This window comes from Manis javanica, chromosome 8 (assembly GCF_040802235.1).
Source record: "Manis javanica isolate MJ-LG chromosome 8, MJ_LKY, whole genome shotgun sequence".
NCBI classification, from domain to species: Eukaryota; Metazoa; Chordata; class Mammalia; order Pholidota; family Manidae; genus Manis; species Manis javanica.
This window is the reverse complement of record NC_133163.1, coordinates 13,002,216-13,022,095: the sequence shown is the minus strand read 5'-3', so window position 1 is coordinate 13,022,095 and position 19,880 is coordinate 13,002,216. Positions and strand designations below refer to the sequence as shown.

The 19,880-nt window shown below is 40.0% G+C and overlaps 1 protein-coding gene across 2 annotated transcripts in view; it reads right to left on the bottom strand.

Moving 5' to 3' along the window:
• RPS6KA5 (ribosomal protein S6 kinase A5) overlaps window positions 1-19,880 on the bottom strand; it is a 190,738-nt gene that overhangs the window by 31,974 nt on the left and 138,884 nt on the right. For both annotated transcript variants that reach the window (XM_073241979.1, XM_036991737.2), the window contains 6 exons: window positions 11,010-11,160; window positions 8,126-8,287; window positions 6,926-7,051; window positions 6,416-6,549; window positions 5,726-5,819; window positions 2,148-2,318 (listed from right to left, as the gene is read on the bottom strand). In XM_073241979.1, the coding sequence (XP_073098080.1) occupies window positions 2,148-2,318; window positions 5,726-5,819; window positions 6,416-6,549; window positions 6,926-7,051; window positions 8,126-8,287; window positions 11,010-11,160 (838 nt within the window). The remainder of the gene's footprint in view (window positions 1-2,147; window positions 2,319-5,725; window positions 5,820-6,415; window positions 6,550-6,925; window positions 7,052-8,125; window positions 8,288-11,009; window positions 11,161-19,880) is intronic.

Here is a 19,880-nt window from a genome sequence, read left to right as displayed (position 1 = left end):
TGGGGGCTTGTACCTGGGAGAAGTCTTTCAGCAAATGCCCCCCCACCCCTGGCTCCACCACAGAGTGAGCCCTGTGCTGGGTACAGGGCAGGGAGGACCCCCATCTGGCTTCTGCTTCAGTGATCCTACTAGATCTTTGGAAATAACTTCAGTTTATTCTGTACTAAGACTGGTGAACGGCTTCTTTCATCTTAGTGTTTGAAATAGAGGAGACGTGGCCCTCCCCTCTCCACGTTTCTCCCAACTCTTAAAGTGGACTTCGATGTGTATGGCCAGAAATGGTAGGAAGTCACCATTCAACCTCCTTGTATCCTCGTCTCAAGTTCTACCTGAAACTAATTTGATGTAATTTTTCTTAATCTTAGAGTATGGGAGACCAGTACGAAAATATAAAGCAGCCTACAAAGAATGTCACCAGTTTCTAAATTTATGTGATTATCACTTAGAACTTAGGATTTTGTCTATGCAGAAAATGAATGCCACATAAACATCTACCAAAATATATATAATCAGATTTTAAAATGCTACATCAAGGGGAAAGGTGTTAAACTTTTAGTTGGGAAATAATATACTTTACCATTTAAGTCACAATGAAAGCTATTTTATTATGAAAATGTTACTATAAAGGCACATTTTCATTTCTCTGAAATATATTTTGATTAGGATTATAATTGTAGTAGAATATCGTAAATTACCTGAAAATTCTTCATTTCAAATGACAACTTGAAAGAAAAGCTTTATAACAAGTAAGAAGAATTAAGCTGCGTAAGTATCTTTTTATCAGTAAAACAGGAAGGCAAATTTAAATTCTGCTGGAAAGGACAGTTGCATCATTTGAGACTCATAAGATGACAGACGGCCAGTTATCAAAGAATAAAACATGAATTCTATACAGTCATGGAACAGATCTTTTCAATTAAAAAAATTACATGCTTGTTCCTTGTCTATCAAGAAAACATTTAAGTGGTGTGCTTTCACATTAAATATAGACAGCCAGTCCCCAATGTACAGAGCACCATATTTTTAGTGGGCGTTATGTAGGAGAGTGAGAACTAAGATGAAGGAAGCAGGGGAGTAGCTCTCATAGTTGCAAGTTCACAAAACACAATTCACTTCTGATTAATTACTAGCAGTATGAATAACAGTAATAGAAAGTACAAAAACAGCAGTTTAAATACTTTAGGAAGCAGTCAATTATATTTGAATGCATAGAATTCCATTTTAAGAACATCCTCTTCTCACCAATATGTTATCCAAGGTAAAAATGGTGCTTTTTGAGAAATATTCTTTTGTGGTCTAACACAAAAATACCAAAGAAGCTGTTATTTTAAACATACTTGAAGATATATTATAATCACATGATAATGAAAATAGAAGTTCTTTCTTAAAGAGAAAAATATGTAATTTTGCATATGTTAAAGATGATTCATAGTTATTCTTTTACAAATTATTGGGTTTTGTTTTTCAGTTCTCATTATTATTTTGACAATTTTCTAAAAGGAAGGAATTTTCATATTTTTGATACTAAAAAGGGATCATTCTAGAGTTAGAACCTTCTTTATTAACCTTTTGAAAGAAGAAATATATAAAAAGCTGCACTTTTACATTGCTACACAGTTCTATAAATATATAGCACATGAGCAAAGAAAAGCACATATAAAGATAGCCTAATTAAACTAAGACAATTTCTTATGTTTAAATATTTTGAACAGAATCATATACATTCCTATTCATGTGCTAATCAATTCGATTTCAAAAGTGAAAAATAAGCTTGCAAAATACATCATTAAAAAAAACCCCTCTAAAATGGTATACATATAGAGGGGATATTATTTTCTGCTACAAAAATTTCCGTTGCTATTTTTAGTCCACAACTGTTGCAATAAAGTATTTCTTCCATAAAAGGCTCTCACACTTACAAATATAACCTCAAGATGATCAGCTGGCAAGAAAAAAAAGACAATTTTATTTTAGACTGAAATAGAAAACAAAAAATTCAAGAAACATGGTATTTGCAAGTATCTATTTAGCAGAAAGCCCTGAAAGTTAAAAAAAAAACTCATAAAAAAAAAAGAAGCCCACACATATTTAGGGGATGTTTAATAATGATGCTAGATTAAATTATATGAGCACATGTTATTTTATACCTCAGGTTTCAAATCTCTGTGCACCACTCCGACATCGTGCATGTGGCTTACAGCTGAAACAAGCTTCCGCATGATGTAGCTGGCTTCCGTCTCACTGAAATGTTTCTTTTTCTTAATGCGCTCAAACAGCTCTCCCCCGTTCAGAAGTTCCATCACTAGAAACGTGTGAAGCTGCAGAAGAAAAAAAAATAATGTGGGGGGCTTTTATGAAGAGCAGCTTATTAATGTAGAAAACATTTATTGATTGCTAGCTATCACCAATAAATTTAAATAATCCCTTGTTAAAATAATCACAGCAACCTTTGTATTTTAGAGGAAAGAGTTAAAGGATAATGCGGCTTTTTTAGAATTCTATTCTGGTAATGGAAAATGTCAAGTACTGCAGGGAAATCTTTATATATCCTTTCCTTGACTAATTCTTTCATTTGAATTCCACTCCAACCCTCTATCAAGTTTACATATCTTTCTTTTTAAAGTGAGACCTAGTGCAGATAATAATGTGAAGTCTTCTGCTTTAAATGATATAGGAGACTGTTGACAGAGTATGGGCAACCACCCATGGGAGGCCTGGCACATCCATTTAATGGCAAATTTCTTTTAAAAAAGGTACTGTTTGATGATGCCATTCAAAGCCCCTATTAGGGCTCTAGAGCTAAGTTTCAGGGTTCCTTGTTAATATCCATGGAAAGTACCCATAACTCACTATGGTTTTTCTCTAATAATTGCTTTCCACTCCAATGGCATTACTTAATTAAACAGCTTTAAAAAGTTATACATTTACTATGCTTTGCATACATTTCCATAAAGAAAATAACATAGGAGCTATTAAAAAATAAAGGCATTATGTCAGCTCTCAAATGAACATAAATCATTTAAAAAAGGGTATCAAATCAATATTCAGATTCAGGCACCATACGTTATAGTACTCAACAAACAAAATAAAATGTGTTTCCTTTTGAACTAGCAAAATCCAAAAACAAAGTTTCATAAAAAAGACAGTTATAAATACATCATTCTGCATAAGTTGGGCAAATTGTAAAGGGTGAGCCGCCCAAAGAGAATTGCTCCCAGGCTACTAGAGATCACACTAATTTGAGTTTCTACATCAGACAAATAAGGTCAAAGTTGAAGATCTGCTACAATATATGCTGGTGAACTTCAATAAAGCAAGGAGGGTGATACCTGCTGTGGTTTAAGACAGCTATTCAAGTCAGATGTGGATCCAAATTCCAGTCTGCTGCTCATGACCTAGGGGACGTTACTTCTATGAACTTTAGGACCCTTACCAATAAAATGTAGATCAACAGTGAGAAAACGTGTACATGGCAGCTTGAACAACAGCCCTCCAAAGCCGTCCATATCCTAAGCCCCAGAACCTCTGGGTGTTACCTTACATGGTAAAGGGGCTTTGCAGGTGCGATTAAGGGGCTTTAGGTGGGAAGAGTACCTGAGTTATCCATCAGAGTCAACAGTATGAGACCTGAGACCGGACTACTGAAACGAGATTGGAGTGATGCAAGGAAGGGTCGCAAGCCAAGGAGTGTGGGCAGTCGGCAGAAGCTAAGAAAGGCAAACTGTCCCTCCGGAAAGAGCCAACCCTGCTGGACGCTGTGCCTTCATGCCAGGGAGGCTGGTTTGGAGCTTCTGATCTCCAGACTGTGAGATGATATATTAGTATTGTTTTAGGTTTGTGGTAATTTGTTACAGCAGTTAATAAGAAACTGTTAAAGTGGTAAAGCAGAAATCAGGGTGCATAAAGAACTGTACAGCCTGCATAGAGGCTGAAGATCCACCCTCAGCCAACTTCACCCATCCGTTGAAAAGAAGACTGTGGATTTTGGGATGTCGAGGCAATTATGTCACCATCACAAAACAAAGAACTCAAGGTATCAACAACTGAATATTAGAGTGATAATATATTTACACTAGTATATATGTAGGGATATATCATTAAGACAATTTATATTCTAGTAACTCTTGAAAATAAAAACAGCATGTAATAAATTTCATTTGTGACACAGAGAAAAGGTTAGGGGTGCAGTTCCTGAGACCTGATGTCAGTCTGAAGGTCAGAGAGCAAGATCGTAATCTTTGCTGGGATATAGCTAGGGGCACGGCTGCAGAACCACTGGGGGCGTGGTCAAGGGCATCCACCAATCCCTTGATTGACGTGTGAAATCATCTTCAACAGGAGATTGTCCAGGCTCTACCTAAACACCTCCAGTGGGCAGAGCCTCAGAACCTCCACTGTAGCTGAACAGAGGGTCTGGGAGAGCAGTTCCTCCAGATCCTTGCTTCAAAGATACTTCTTTTCTGACTAGAAGAACAGAAGAGCAAGTGGATGGTGATACTGTTTTGGGGCACTTGCTCACCTGGTGTGAAACCCAGACTGTGTTTCTGCCTCCCCTAAGGCAGCAGGGCCAAGTAATGAAACCCTTGTCCTGCAGCTGGAGTGCCTGGGCTCAAGCCCCTGCATGAGCACTTACCAACGGTGAGACCCTGTTGCTTCCGCTCTGTGCCTTTCGGCTTTCTCCCCTCATAGTTACTCTAGGACTGACCCAGATAATATAGGCAGTGTCTGGCACAGTTCCTGGAGCTCACAGGAATACAGGGAGAAACAGCAGTGCTTGTCATTGGTGACTGCTGTTGCTGTCTGGTTTCATGTGATGCACCATCCCTGCACGCAGCATGTCAGATTTCAGTGGAGTTGAGAACAGGGCGCCGTTTCCTAGGGCATGGATGTGCGGCAGCACAATGGAGAGAGCCCAGAACCGGACGCCAGGTTTTCCTGACTAGATGTACACCAACTTGCTGGGTGGGCTTGGACGAGTCTCGTGGCCTTCCTGAATCTTGGGTCCTTCTTCAGTAAAGTTATAGGAGACCACACCCAGGCTTGGGGTTGCCTTTTGCACCCTTAGCATGTTGTCTCGAGTAGGGCTGTGTCATCTCACCCAGTCCCAGGGAAAGACAAGTGGAATGGAGCAGTTTCTGGCATGGCAGGTGGCAGTGGAGGGCTGGGGAGGAGACGTGGACCTGACACAATGGCATTCTTCCAAAGTCACATGCCTCTGTGTTAGGTTCCTGTTGGAAAGCAGGGCTGGGAGAGGAGGAGGGGGCAGCCTGCTGGCCTGCAGTCTGAGCAGAATATGCCACCTAGAGTAAGAGGATGGAAGGGGAGCGAGCATCTTCCCTTTTGCTTCCTGCTCCCATAGCTTGCACTAATTAGGCTTAAGGCTTTCTGAATTCTGCTTAGAGAAAGTTGAAGGCTGAAAATTACAGAGTACTGAGAGGTAAGCGGCAATTCAGCTGAGTGGGGCAGCAGCTGAGCTGGCTATTATAATTAGCAGAGAGGGCCACTGGGCTCCTGCCCTTCCATCCTACAGGCCATCCGTGACAGCTGTGAGCGACAGAAGCTCAAGTGAAAGGATGCACCAGCTGTGGGGAGGGGTGGTTCCTCTGCCCTCTCTGGTGGCTGGGTCACGTCCCATATCCCTGACTGGCGCAGCAGCATCAACAAAACTGGTGAAAGTAGAACCTTGTACATGAACTAGTGTGTGCAGGAAAAAAGTGTGGCATACCTGGTCATGAAAAATCTCATGCAATTTCACGATATTGGGGTGTCCTTCACAGAGTTTCAGAGCTGTTATTTCTTTCTGAGTGTTGGCTTCCATCCTGCAAGATGAAGCAGTTAGCCTCAACATACCTCTTCACCAAGCTTTCATGTTAGTATTGTCCCAACCCTGATTGTATTTTTATTTACAAGATTCAGAATATAAGTGTCAGAGAATCAGAATGACGTTTTCATGAAAAAAAAATGAGTCACACTACCTACCAGAACAAGTGATGCATTATTCCTGAGAAAATGATTATTTCTTGAGTCAAAAAAGAGCTAATCACGGGAGGGGATGGATGCCTGGCAATTTGGCAATAAGAACACACAACCACAGAGGTAAAAATCAGTCACCAAAACAACTAGCTGGCTCTCAAAGCTACTGAAATTACTAAGCAAGTCTGATTAAATACCACTGGCACAAGAAAGTTTTCTTGTAAGAACCTCAAAAGTGTATCCTACTATGATTTATGTCTAAGATGGATAACTTGATCAGAAAGATCAAGATGGATAGAGCTAGCAGTATAACAGATCAACTGATGAGCTGAATGGCTAAACAGCCTTATGATATACCATTGATTTTAAAATAAACAACTTAGTTTACCAAGTTCACAGAATAAAATGAATACACAAAAGACACTTCCAGAAATGCTCATACCTTTTGCTGATTATTTTGACTGCAAATGCTTGGTTACTTTTTTTGTGTATGCACTTCCGACAAATTGAAAAGCTTCCTTCTCCCAGTGGTTTGTCCTTCAGATCTAGATCATAGTGTTGATAGAATGGAGAATCCTGATAACAAAACCCAACATCATTTAACTTAAGAAAATATTAGTAATAAACAGGGAAAAGTAAAATTGTAAAGAACATTGTTCATGTTAATAAATATGCATGGTATACAATTATAATCTTCCAAAATTTATCTTACTTTAGTTCATTTCCTACTTTCATCTATGTAATTTAACATACATAATTTTCTTTCATTGTAAAAAGGAGCTTATTCAAATTGATAATTCTCTAGGGAAAATACTGCTATTTCCATGTACTCATTTCTTAAAATTACATCTTAGTCGAATGGTAAGTCTATTAAATTTACTGGACTTGAGAATGTTAATTAGTGTTGGTATTTAAACCATAAACATGTCTTTAATAGATGACATCTATATACCTTCATCATTGCACTCCTGGCAACATTTGTCACTCCAGGACGGTCAGCCCCCATGTGGAACTGCAAAGGGTCTATGACGGCTGCATTACGCTTGAACAGAATAGAAGGAGCAACAAAGGAATAGCCCTGAAAAATGGAAAGAAAGGTAAAAAACAAGGATTTGCAATGTTCCTGCGTAGCCCAGACAAAATTGCAATAATTTCTGAAATCAAGAAAAAAGAATGAAAAATGCTCAAATATTTGTTAAGATCAATCTTATTTTATTTGTGATCCAAAATGCAGTTATTTCAAACCAAAAGGAAAATGCTTTTAAGAAGGAGATAATGCCATCTTCTGGCAGAATTAAACCAATTCAAAATTAAAGGCAGAAAAATACTTCTTCCTTATTCCATCCTCAATATCTGACTCATAGCTTTAAGTTTTTCACATTGCTGATAAAAGGTTGCTTATAAACACAACTGACTTCTCAAAAAAGGTAGAGTTAAGGTATTAAGCAAAGGGGTCCAAGTGTACTGGTTTGCAAACTAGAAAAACAGCAAACTTCATTACAGTAAATTTCTAATTTAGCCATTATTGGACTCTAATTATATTTCCTTAGACTAATAAAATTTTAAGTTGCGTTTTCAAGAAAAGTGGTTAAATGATGCATAATTAATCTGTCTAAGCTAGAACATTCACTAGTTCAATGAACATTATTTTTAAACATCTACCACGTGCTCAGCCATGTGCTAGACATCACTGTCTGGATGGCTAGATTAAGTCACACTTACATCATACTTATGGGAGTCAAAGCGGTGATGCCAATTAATAGTTAAAATATTGTATCTTAAGTCTGAGAAAGATCCTTTCCTAAACATGAAATCCTTTCTATATCTTTTTTTAAGAGTCGGAAAGCAGTTAAGATTATTCACTGAAGATAAAGAATCAGATAATACTGTTGATGAACTAAAGAATATTTTACATGAATAGAGGAAAAATAAAGTAGTATCGTATTTTTCTATAAAGGATCCCTCACATAAATAAAATTTCAAGCATAAAGTCAACATTTCTTTATAGCAAACTGAGCACAAACAATATCCACTAGTTAACAAACCACCAGTTTCAGTTAATTTGCAGTATCTCTGTATTTAAACGGGAAGAGGTGTCTTTCCTTCCAAAGCACCCGGGCCCAGGTGCGCGTGTGCGCTCTCGAGAGGTTACCTGGAACAGCCTCTCTGAGCTCGGTGGCAGCGCGGCTGGAGAATAGGTGGGGTCCATCTCCGTGAACTCTTCTGCAAAGTTACTCACATCTAATTCATCTCGGATGACTGGCTTAAAGGGTGCAGCCACTTTTTTGGCAGCTAAGTCATCCCAATTTATTTTCTAAAAACAAAGAAGGAAAGCTGGGTCACAGCAGAAATCAACAAAAGTCAAAATATATTTTCTAAGAATGAAAAAGATAGATTCAGATTTTAATTCATCTATAGGGCAAGAGGCACATATTCCAAACCAATGATCACAAAAATTCCTTTCCAAGCATGAGCACATTCTCTGACTGCAGCTCAGCCAACACTGTGTCTGCAAGATGAGCTACTTTCCATCACTCTGGAGTGTTACCATGTCCTCTGGTGGGGGGCAGCAGGATGCCCCAGGTCACTCTTAGAGATGACAGAAAAATTACTTTTGTCCTGAGCCTCCTGAGAAAGGTGTTAAGCCAAAAGAAAACTAAACTAAAATAAAGGGTTTTATAATGCTCTTTGGTATGAATATTAACTTGGAAAGGCTATTCCTATTTTTCTAGAGGCAGTGTTAATTAGCTCTCCTCCTGTACTTGCTTTTCCTCCTGGTCATCTGGACAGATTAGAAAATAAACTCACTGTAAGTCATGCATTTATTTATGCCTATATGTTTAATGATACCATCATGCTGATGTAATTATTCTTTTCTCAGTCAAGTGCATTCAAGCATTTTAAATATTGTCTCTTCTCTCCCCCATGGGAAAATCCAAGCTCCATTTCCACACACCCCAGATACTGTCTGATAAACCACTATGTTTTTTATTATTCAAATTCAGTTCTGTTCAGTTTTCTTTATGCTCGTTCTGTTATTTAAAACAACCTTCTATAATGCTTACTGAACTAAATCCTATAGATATCTTATTAATATATTTTTTCAAGTCTAAGATGTCATCATTGACAGTAAGATACACCATTATTTTATGTACTGTTTAGAAATAAAAACCATTACCAATTAATATAATAAGATGTCACCCACTGTAAGATGCATACTGCTTTCAGAGATGGCAAAATGTGCAACCTGCATTTTTTTGATGACATTCAGTAAGTTTGATCAACTAACATAAAATGTTTTTATTATGCCCTCTTGTGGAGGCAGTGGAGATAAAAATCATTAGATTACAGAGGTTCAAATTTCTCACCTAAAATGGGTTTGAGAGATCATTTAGTTCATCTCTTTATTTGATCCAGATGGAGACTGAAGCCCAGAAATAAGAACTCTTCACTTAAACATTAGCTAGTGGAAGGGTCAACCTCTTGACTTTCTGGTTAGCGCTCTTTCCTCTCTTTGGCTGTAATGTGTTCCATTATAAGCATATGATTTGTGCTTGGCTCTTGTATATACATTAAGAGAAACTTCTAGAGTGAAGGACTCATTAAAGAAATACGTTGTTAGCAGGAGAATAGTCCGTATGTGGAAAACTGAATGCTATTATGCTCCTCTCCACCTCCACTCCATTTAAGTCTTTACAAGCAGAATCCTGGTCTTTCCTAAAGTGTCTGCTATTTACAAAGTCAAGGCAATTAAATGATCTAAAATTACTATTCCCAAGATAAAGAAAAGAGAAATTTCTCTATGTGAAAGACATACTGTAATATTCACAAATACAGGGAACCATGGAGAAAAAGATCCTAGGAAAACATGACTTGGGGGTATTTTGTTTGAATACTTTCTTGAATATTACCTGACTGTTAACTTTTGAGCCTAACTTCTGAACAAAGTATCTGAAATAGTGTGTTCAAATATTAATCTTAAGTCATACCAACCTATAAAGTAAATGCACATACTGACAAATTAATCTTATTCTAAATAAATTTCTTACTATGTAACTGAATTTCTGGAAGATTTACAGAAATATTTTTTAAATGGTTACAACTGAGAAGTAAATATGCCGTTTTTTGAGCACAGAAATACAGAGATAATTCTTATTCTCAATCACTATTTGTTTTTCTGTATTTAAAAACAACAAACAACATGAAAGCCAACTCCACAACAGATTTTTTACTTTGTTTTCTTATGCTACTTTCATCTGTTTTTATGATAATAATATCAAGCTCAGTTTTCAGAATAAAAATAAAACTGGGATGGTCTCTTTAGACCATAAATATTTAGGTTGTTCTTGTTGGAATGATGAAATTTTATTTAAAAGTCATAAGCTCAGGGTTTTAAAAATCAAGGCCATGGTATCCCAGGTTGACCATTAGCCAACTCAGTCAACTTAACTTCTTTCCCCAATTGTTTAACATTTTGGGGATTTTTTTAACTAAGTTGAGTAAGATGTCTTGGTTTCTGTTGAATGGTCTCCTTAGGCTTTTTCAGAATAAGCAAAGAAAATAAATGAATAATCCTCTCCATATTACAGATATGCAACTGAGAAATAGGTAGATTAAGAATTCTAAAATTTTTCCTGGGAAAAGATGAGAGGAAACCACTATCTAAAAGGTGGAACACATTGGCGGTAACAGCTCAGGAACTGAGGGAGAAGTAAATAAAAACGCCTCCTCTGTCCATACACCTAAATTTCAAGATCATAAATGGAAACTAATACTCAGAAACTCTAACCAATTAGTATGTAGAAAATTGAATGCTATTATGTTCCTCTCCATTCTCACCTCATTTAGGCAGGAAAAAAACATTTAGGTCTCTATTAGAGAACTCTGAATATTCCCAAAGGGTCCTTGTCATTTTAAAACAGGTGCCATCTATGAAAGTAGGGAGAAAATGACCCCAAAAGAGACCATGTTCACTTATTTCTCCAAGAATGCTGAAAGAGAAAGGCCTATAAAACCATCTGTTCAATAAATTTCACCTGAAAAAAGAGATGTTCTTTGATTTCATCCGCATCTCGGGGACCACATCCCAATCTTTTCTTGGGATCTTTCATCAAAAGGCGCTGAATTAGGTCTTTAGTTAAAGCACTCATTTCTTGAGGATATGGAGGCTCACTTTTTAATATTCTCCTGTAGGCAGATAAAACTTGCTATTAAAACAACCAGAGGATGAAGTCATAGTGATGGTATTCTTGGCAAAAATAAGTACAGTGCAACACACTTTGAAATTGAACTACATGTGAAAAATGGAGCAAAGATGTTTAAAATGAGAAACCATGAAATCAAATTTCTGAAACTTAAACAGGCAGAAACAAAAAGTAGTAGACCATTTTTCAGCATAAGTCAGTCCTAATGGGAAATTACAATCCCAAATATTTAATTGGAGGAGGTGGGGGTGGGGGGCCACGGGGAGGAAGGTTTGGGGCTAGATTAGACCTCCCATCTATGGACTAGACTCTGATTAAAGATTTCCTACTGGAAACAACTCTTAATAAACTCAGGGACGTGAATTCAGCACTCAGATTTGAAAGGGCAGAAGACACTCCAGCCGTACCGCCTCACTTCTCTGCCCCTGGGGGCCGGTGAACAGAAGGGGCCAGCAGGAAAGCAGAGGAAGCAAGACCGAGACAGGGAGAGTCAGAACTACGGGAATATGGCTCAACCCTTGATACCTGGAAATGAGCACCAGATCGGGGGCTTTTCACGGGATGAAAGCATCTGCTTCATTATCTGCTACATTATAAAACAAGCAGGCACTATAAGGAACTCAAAGATGGAGTAAAGTCTACTATTTATCATGGAAAGTAAAACATTATGACAATCGAGTTTCTTGATGACATATTTAAATATATTCTAAGGTCACAGTAGAAATCAATCCAATCCAGATCTACCTGTGCCCATCTTAAAAGCCAGATTAATCATTTAATGAGAAAGAAATGTCAGGGACTGATTGAAATTAAGAAGCTTAACACAGTATACATGGAGATAAGAGAGTTACCTCTTTACTTGGGTTTGTGAAAAGATCCCCTGTTGTGCATTAAAATATTAGTAACTGTTATGGAACAAAAAAAGTGTGTAAGAGACAGTACAGTGTGGTGAGTAAGAACATGAACTTTGGAGCCAGACTGAATTCAAATGCTGGCTCTGCTGCTTATTGGCTGTGTGACCTTCAGATAGTTAATTAATCTCTCAATACCACAGTTTCTCTACACTAAAACAGGCATTATGACATTTACTGAGTTAGGACACGATGGGCAGTGCATCATTAGCTATGTACTTGGAATGTACCACATGCCGGACAAATGTGAGCTATGGTTACATTCCCTCATCAAAGGCAACCACAAAAAAACAAAAACAATCCCCCACTTCCCCTCAGAAAACCAGACTGCAGCAAGTAGCCACTGAGAATCAGTGAAATGAGAGTGGAACTAAAAATTCTGACTAAAACTCCATCATGTTGTTCACTTCGAAGCCAATTCTACCTCCAGCAGTCCCTCCTGGGAACCTAGGAAACCGCTGGTGGAACACAGAAAAACTAAGCAGTACCCTCTTTTCTTTTTGATTTTTTAGTATTCTCCCATCACTCACTGCCTGTCAGGGTTTTCAGCATTAGAGATAATCTTCTCAGATCAGGTGCAGGCGTATCTGAAAGAAACTGGGAACCCTGTCTCTCAGGGAAAAGTGAGCATAAGTCTTTTCCATTTTCTCCACCTTTACGGTATTTTTGCAGGCAAGAATTTTTTTGTATAAAAATATCAGGCAATAGATTCACTGTTGCTGACAGTCACTTTTGCTGATCAGGGCATAGAAATAAAAAACACTGGGGGGACTGACTCTGTACCATTGGTTATTTCTTAACCCTAAGTCATCGGATGTTTATTGGAAGTCTACTCTACCCCAGGCCCTGAGGAAAGGAAGAGTGGGTGATGGAGACTGTGGTGGGTTCATCCACAAAAGAAGGGGCATGGAGAGAACAGTGAGCCCCAGAAAACAGGGAGGGTCCGCTAAGATGCCAGGACCAGAGGCAGGAGCAGTGGGAGGCCACGTCCAACCAGGGAGGCAATCTGGGCACACTACCAACAGCCACCGTGTGCAGCCGAGGGGTGCGGCCAGTGCCACCGCAGGGGACTGGGTTTTAGATTTGGATGAGGCCAGGGACAGATCAGGAAGAAACTGAGTAGAAGTCTCAAGGAACTTCTGCTGAAAACAGGGCTGAAGAGGGAACATGGAGAACTGGCGGTAGCCTCAAACCTTTCCCTTTCCTGAGGGGAAAAAACACGGCCAGGCCAGCAGCAGGCCCCTAGCACGCCGTGATGCACACCCAGCCCAGCTCGGAGAAGTGAGAGCAGGACCAGGCAGAAGGGACACACAGATGCAGCGGGTGTAGGCTCCCCACTGCCTTGGCGAATGGAGTGGCACAGGGGTTCCTTAGCGTGTGGAGAGGCCCTGAAGCCTGGTCCTGTCAGGAAAAGGCAGTGCAGGAAGAAGACCGAAAACTGGGGGTGGGTGGTGAGGAGAAAGGGCTCCCAGTAGGCTTAAACTTTTTCCTCATGGGAAGACGAGCTCGGATTTACCTTCTTATATTGTTTCTTTGAAACATTCTGGGTCAGGATAAATGTGAAGTGTCAGCTGTACCTGGTCATTGTGGAGTTAGTCCCGAAGGTGAAGGGCATCTGGCCTGAGGGGTGTGAGCAGGCACACAGGCCCTGAGGGTTTTCTCGTCCAGGACTATTCCAAACCCTTCCAGAGAACACGAGCTTCTGTGTTACCTCTTACACCCACGCCCACACCCTTGGTGTCCTGCGGGGCCTTGGAAGCTGTGCTTATGGGCATTATAGCTCCTGGGTTGAGCTTTCTATGCTGGGGTGATGTACACATCCACATGGTCTCATCACTACCAGCTGAGTGGGTTGTTTGTGGGTGAGAAGCCAGGCCTAGGTTGTTAGAAGGACCCCGATACAGACGTGTGTGATGTTACGCCCACACACACTGTGCTTCCTGGCCTGTATTCTGGGAAGCTAAGTAAAACTGGTGCCAGATCCCAGACTACTGTGAGCTGTGAGCATGACTGTAAATGCAAAGCCCAGACCAACATGGCAATGTAGAACGGGCGCTGTAGGAAGGGGGTGTGGGTGCAGGGCTCCCCTGGACATCTAGTCTGATGACACCTAGAGAACTCTGCTACAATGGCGGGAAGACATTTCTCAGGTGGTGCGACCACTTCACCTCTTCCAACGTGTTCTTGTTTCTGAATTGTGATAACTCAGAGCCATTTCCTTCTAGCTTCAGAATGAGTCTGAGAAACTCCAGAAATGAACTGCAGTTGGGTAGGGTCCCAATAAATCTTACACGAGCCTTCTGTAAAATGAGACCAGGCTCTGAGTTGATATATCATGTTAAATACTTCTTGTGTGTTATTTAAATCCATACAATAAACCCATCAAAAAGCTGCTATTATTCCTTGTTTAAAGATGAGGAAAGATTCCTTTCAAATAAAGCATTAAACATGCAAGTGAATTAAAATTTCAGCCAGTTATTTTAGAATATAGATGATTTTAATATTTATTTACAAGAAAAAGCACGTGACAGCTAATAAAATTCTGAAAAAGAAAACAATTGGGGAGGATTTGCCTTATTACACATTAAATGTATTATAAAATATAAATATAAAAGTGAGGTGCTAGCAAAATAAAACAATAGCCAAATCAAATGAACACAAGAGACAAATTGAAACAATACCCAAGGATACATCAAAACTTATACTTCTTTAAAAAAGTGACCAGCCAACATAGGAAATGCTGCCTTGTTTGACAAGTTTGTTAGGGAAACAAGTTACTTGGGAAATAAACAAAGCAAGATCCTTGCCTGACGCCACAATCTGAAATGAACTCAAAATGGACTGAGGAATTACATGTAAAAAGCAAAATGAAATAAAATTCAAATCTGTAACAATATATAACTGATTATAAACTTCCTTGCTATTCATGATTGTTAAGTTTCTGAAAACTGGGGGAAAGGAAATTCACAACTGATTAGCTTAAGAATTTATGGATTAAAAGATACAGACATCAAGATTAAAATTAAACCTATGACGGAGAGAGGGATAGATAGATGGGTACGTGTAAGCCAGGATGGTAAACTATTGATGGTGGAACCATGGCTGCGAGCATGTGGGTGTCTGCTGTTAACAGAGATTTGAAAATTTACTAATAAAATGTGGTAGAAAAAGTGAACTATGAAACTCTGCATGTGTGTCTGGTATGTTCACTAAAATATAACAATAAAGAAGGATTCAGCTGTTTAGTACAAGGGTCCTGTCACTTCACTAACGTCTTCGCTCAACTGTCACCTTTTCAGAGCAGCCTCCTCTCACTATCCTAACAAAAACTGCTGTTCCCCTAGAGAAATCTTCTGCATCCGTGGATGTTTTGTTGCCCTTGTCTAGCTTGGATTAACACTTAGTCTATAGGCACAGACCTGATCATCTACATTTGCCCTCTTACAGCACTAAATTATGTTTTCTACCTTTATCTTGCATCTACCTACCACTTCAGCATTTTATTAAAATAATAATAAGGGAGAAATGTGGGATTCACATATAAATCAAGTATAAAAATCAAACAAATGATCATACCTGACTTGATTGTTTAGAGTTCATGATGCGTGATCAAAACCGAAAGTTTCTGTGATGACTGCCCTTGCACTGTTCACCATGTAAGAACTTATTCACTATGTAAGAACTTGTTCACCATGTAAGAACTTGTTCGTTATGCTTCAGAAGATTGGAGACTGTTGAGAATTAGGCTTGGGGAGGATTAATGATTGTGCAAGGAATCCCCTATACAGAATTTTAGTGTTCTTAACAACCATTTGATTAATAAATATGAGAGATGCCCTCTCATAAAAAAAAAATAATGTTTAAATACCTGAAGTGGGACATTATCTTTAAAAATGTAAAAAAAAAAAAAAACAAAAAACTGCTGTTCCCCTGCACTCTTTGTCCCTTTCCTTTGTTTTATTTTCCTTCATGGAATTTATAGACTATGATATATTTATTTGTTACTTATCTCTTCCAACTAAATGGAAACTCTATGAGTATAGGGTCCATTTTATTTTTAAAAAGCACTTTTTCATTGCCTTATTCCTGGGGCCTAGAACATTGCTCAGCACATAGCAAGTCCTCAACAAACACTGACTGAATAAATAAATGACTGATCGTTTCCATTTTTCTACACCTTCTTCAATCAGGATCTATCTTCCTCAGTTTCCACAGATGCCTGTGGATGACTGCTCAGCTGTGTGCAGATGGCATGCATTCTCACGGGCTCTTTATTTCTATCTGTCCTCCACCCAGTTCACAGTCCTACCTATTTTGTGGCTTAATGTTGACGACTCTCACTTCCTGGTTCCCATAATTACCGAATTACTTATGTGACCTCCTGAGTCAGAAAGAGTTTCCAGTAAACTTCACTTACACTTAACTACGACTGTGATGGTGTGTATACTCAATGGTACAGTTTACAGTCATTATAAAATTGTTCATAAAGAGTTTGAAATTATAGAATGCTTATAATCTTAAGCAAAAACTGCAAAATATGAAATTATATTTCTGGCATGAGCATAAGTACAGAGGTGAAAAAGACTAAAAGGAAATATATCATAATATTAGCTGGGCTCATCTCCGGGTGTTATTACTGTTTTACTGTGCATGTGATGAACTATAATGAACATTACTTTTAGAAAAGGAACAATAAAATGAACTTCATTTATGAGATTGTGGACCCCCTAAGGGCACCACATGGAGCAGCAAAGAGACCAGGAAGTCCTGAACCTTCCACGTGCAGGGCCCTCTGGGGACTTTCCATGGTCTGAATGGCATTTTCCTCTACCTTTTTAGCCTTTGCGAACCTAGTCTGTCCTCCCAGGCCTGGCCCCTGCTTTCTCTCACTCCCAGTCCCCAGGAGTCCACTCGGCCTTTTATTTCCACAGCATTCATCTTAGTAAACACTTGTCAAAACTCCAGGCTATTATGAATTATGTATTTTTTCTCTATCTTCCCAAGTAGTATGTCCATTTTTTTAGGATAAGAAATATGCCTGCATGTTTCTCTTTCTTCTCAGGAGTTAAAAATTACTCAACAGGTACTCCAGAGATTAACAAAATCAATCCCCCTGTTGTCTGGGGGCCCGTAGTTCGCAATCCTTTCCTGAAATGAGCACCTGTCTCACCAGGAAAGAAAACAGCAGTATTGGAGTGATTGTTACCCACAAGAGAGCATGAATCAACTTTCCAGCCACTGTACTTGACCCCAGTCCCACCTCCCGGCTGCTCTGAGTCCTTAGGTAAATGGCTCAGCTTCCAACTGGAGAACAACAGCACATACTGCTTACCTGTCTTCCAGCATTGCAAGGATTCTGGGTATCATCTAGTTGACTTGGCACAGAGGCTGGCCCACTGATGTGCCCTGGTGACTGGTGCTCTGAGTAGGGCTACTCCACTGGAGTGTGCTTTCTTTGAGCCATGACACAGGCTGGACAGAGGAGACAGACCCATCTTCCCTCTGAGTGTTACTGAATTCTTCTTTGGTCTACCTACCCTGTGTTTCCCTAGGCCACACTGGGTCATCAAGAATGTTAAAATGAGATTCCTGACCTGCTTTTGCAAAATCTGTGACTCCATTCAAAGTCTCGTCCAGGAATTGCTGGGAGCAGCCAGGGCATGTCTCAGGTGAGCTGTGAACCTTCCTCTTCACTCTCACATAAAGCATCTCATTTCTTTCTTTTAACTAAACTCCTACCCCACTGCCTGGCAAGCCACCGGAGGGACTGGCCCTCCTGCCGAGGCTGCTGGTACAGATGGGAGGAAAATGTCTAATCCTTAGGAGATTATGGGAACCAGAGACGGATACTGGATCTTGTAAAGACTTCAGTGAAAGCAGCTTTCTTTTCTTTTCAATTTACAGCATCTACTCCCTCAGAGTGATAGATACGACCTAGAATTCCCTTCCTTCTTAATGGCTCAGGCCTCCTCTGTGAACTGAGCGGGCCTGCCCGGGCCCCTCTCCCTCAGACGCTCATCCCCTTGGATTACCGGTGGGTCTACTAGACTGGTTGACCAAACATGCCTGAACACTCCTTAATCTCAGTGTGGACACAGCTGAGGCTCGGCTGGGATCCCTTCACACTGACTGTGGCTTTTATTGGCAGACCTCTTCCCCATCCCTCTTCCTTTCTACACTGCTTGCTGAGGTGCTCTTGAAACTTGTACACCTCACCCACTCTAATATCTTATCCTAACGGGGGCAAGACGATGGGGAGGGGAAAGGGTGGAGACCACACCCCTCGGGAGTTCTTGGCACCAAGTGGCTGCATGTGTCAATGCACTGAGGCAGTCGCTCAGTCTGGAGTCAAGAACAGAGTAGAATGCAAGGAACTGCAAAGACACTGCTCAACCGAAAAGAACCAGAGGCAGAGAGCAAGAGCCAGCGTCCAGAGCCAAGACTGTCATCCGAAAGGATGGGGCTCTCGAGGGACGCCATGGAGAACCATGGGCGTGTATGAACGGCAGGTCATTTCAGACCAAAATACATGACAGTCATGAATGCAGAAGGCCATTTCTTTCCCTCCATGGCCTTTTTCAGTATGTATGAGGCTGACCTTTGGATATCAAGTTGATGGGAATAGGGGAGAAACAGCTTGGGTGGAAATCAGAGGTGGCAGTGAAGTGCCCACACAAGGGCCTCACCTGGAAACAAGGGAAGGCCGGGTCTCAGGTAGGAGCAGAGAGAGGCTGAGGGGAAGCACAGGAAGAGGCAACCGCTCTGATGGCGCGACTGAGGACCCTCTCCACAGCTGCAAGGATGACCCTATGTTCTATTCAGCGCTCTAGACCCTCCACCCCGCTAGGGAGTGTTTCAGAGGGCAAATTAATAATACAGTTGATTCAGCTCTGTGCCCACATGTTATATGACTAAAGCGGGAGTAAAGAGATCTGAAGGATGACGGAACGAAGTAAGATAGGAAGTGGAGGAGTATGAGCACCAAGGGAAGGGTCATCTTCACCCTGCTCCCATTCCTGTTCACCCCTCCCGTCTCTGGACTCTGGTCTGGAGCTGCTGTGGCTGAGTAGTGTAGAAGAAAGTGTAGATGAATAGCTACTGTGACAAACATTCATAGTTTTGGGGGTAACTAGTAAAGAAAAACAACCCCTGGAAACATAGATGCTGTGACTGGGTACAAAAATAACTTAAGAAAAGAAAAATGAACAGCATATTGGGAATCAAGAAAGCTTTATAAAATATGCCAATAAAGGATTTTATCATAAAGACATTAGGACAATAAAGCCAAGGAAAAATAAATATGATCTCTTAGAACAGGTTTAGAAATAATTATATTTGTAATTATTCTATATATAACTCTAAAGGCAAGACATCTGTAAACAGAATATTTTAAAAAGTACAAGTGAGCCAATTCAAGGTGTTACTGATGAATCAACATGTATAAAATACATAAATACAACAGAATTATTGTCCTGATTTTGTTATAGCATGTCACACAATACCAATGTATTAAATAATTATCTAAAGAGAAGCACTTCTTGGGAGGACAAATAATAAATTTATTACCTAAACAAGGGACTGGCAAACTGGTTTGTAAGGTACCCATGGTAGACAGACCTCTGAGACAGTCCCGAAGATCGCTGTCTGCTTGTGCTCACGGACAGGCTGATCCTCTCCCCTTAAATGAGGGACTGGACCTAGTGACTTTTTCATAACTAACATTATACAGTAAAGATGACAGGATGCCATCTTCCCAGGAGACCCTGTTGCTGTCCCGGCTCACATGTTTCGA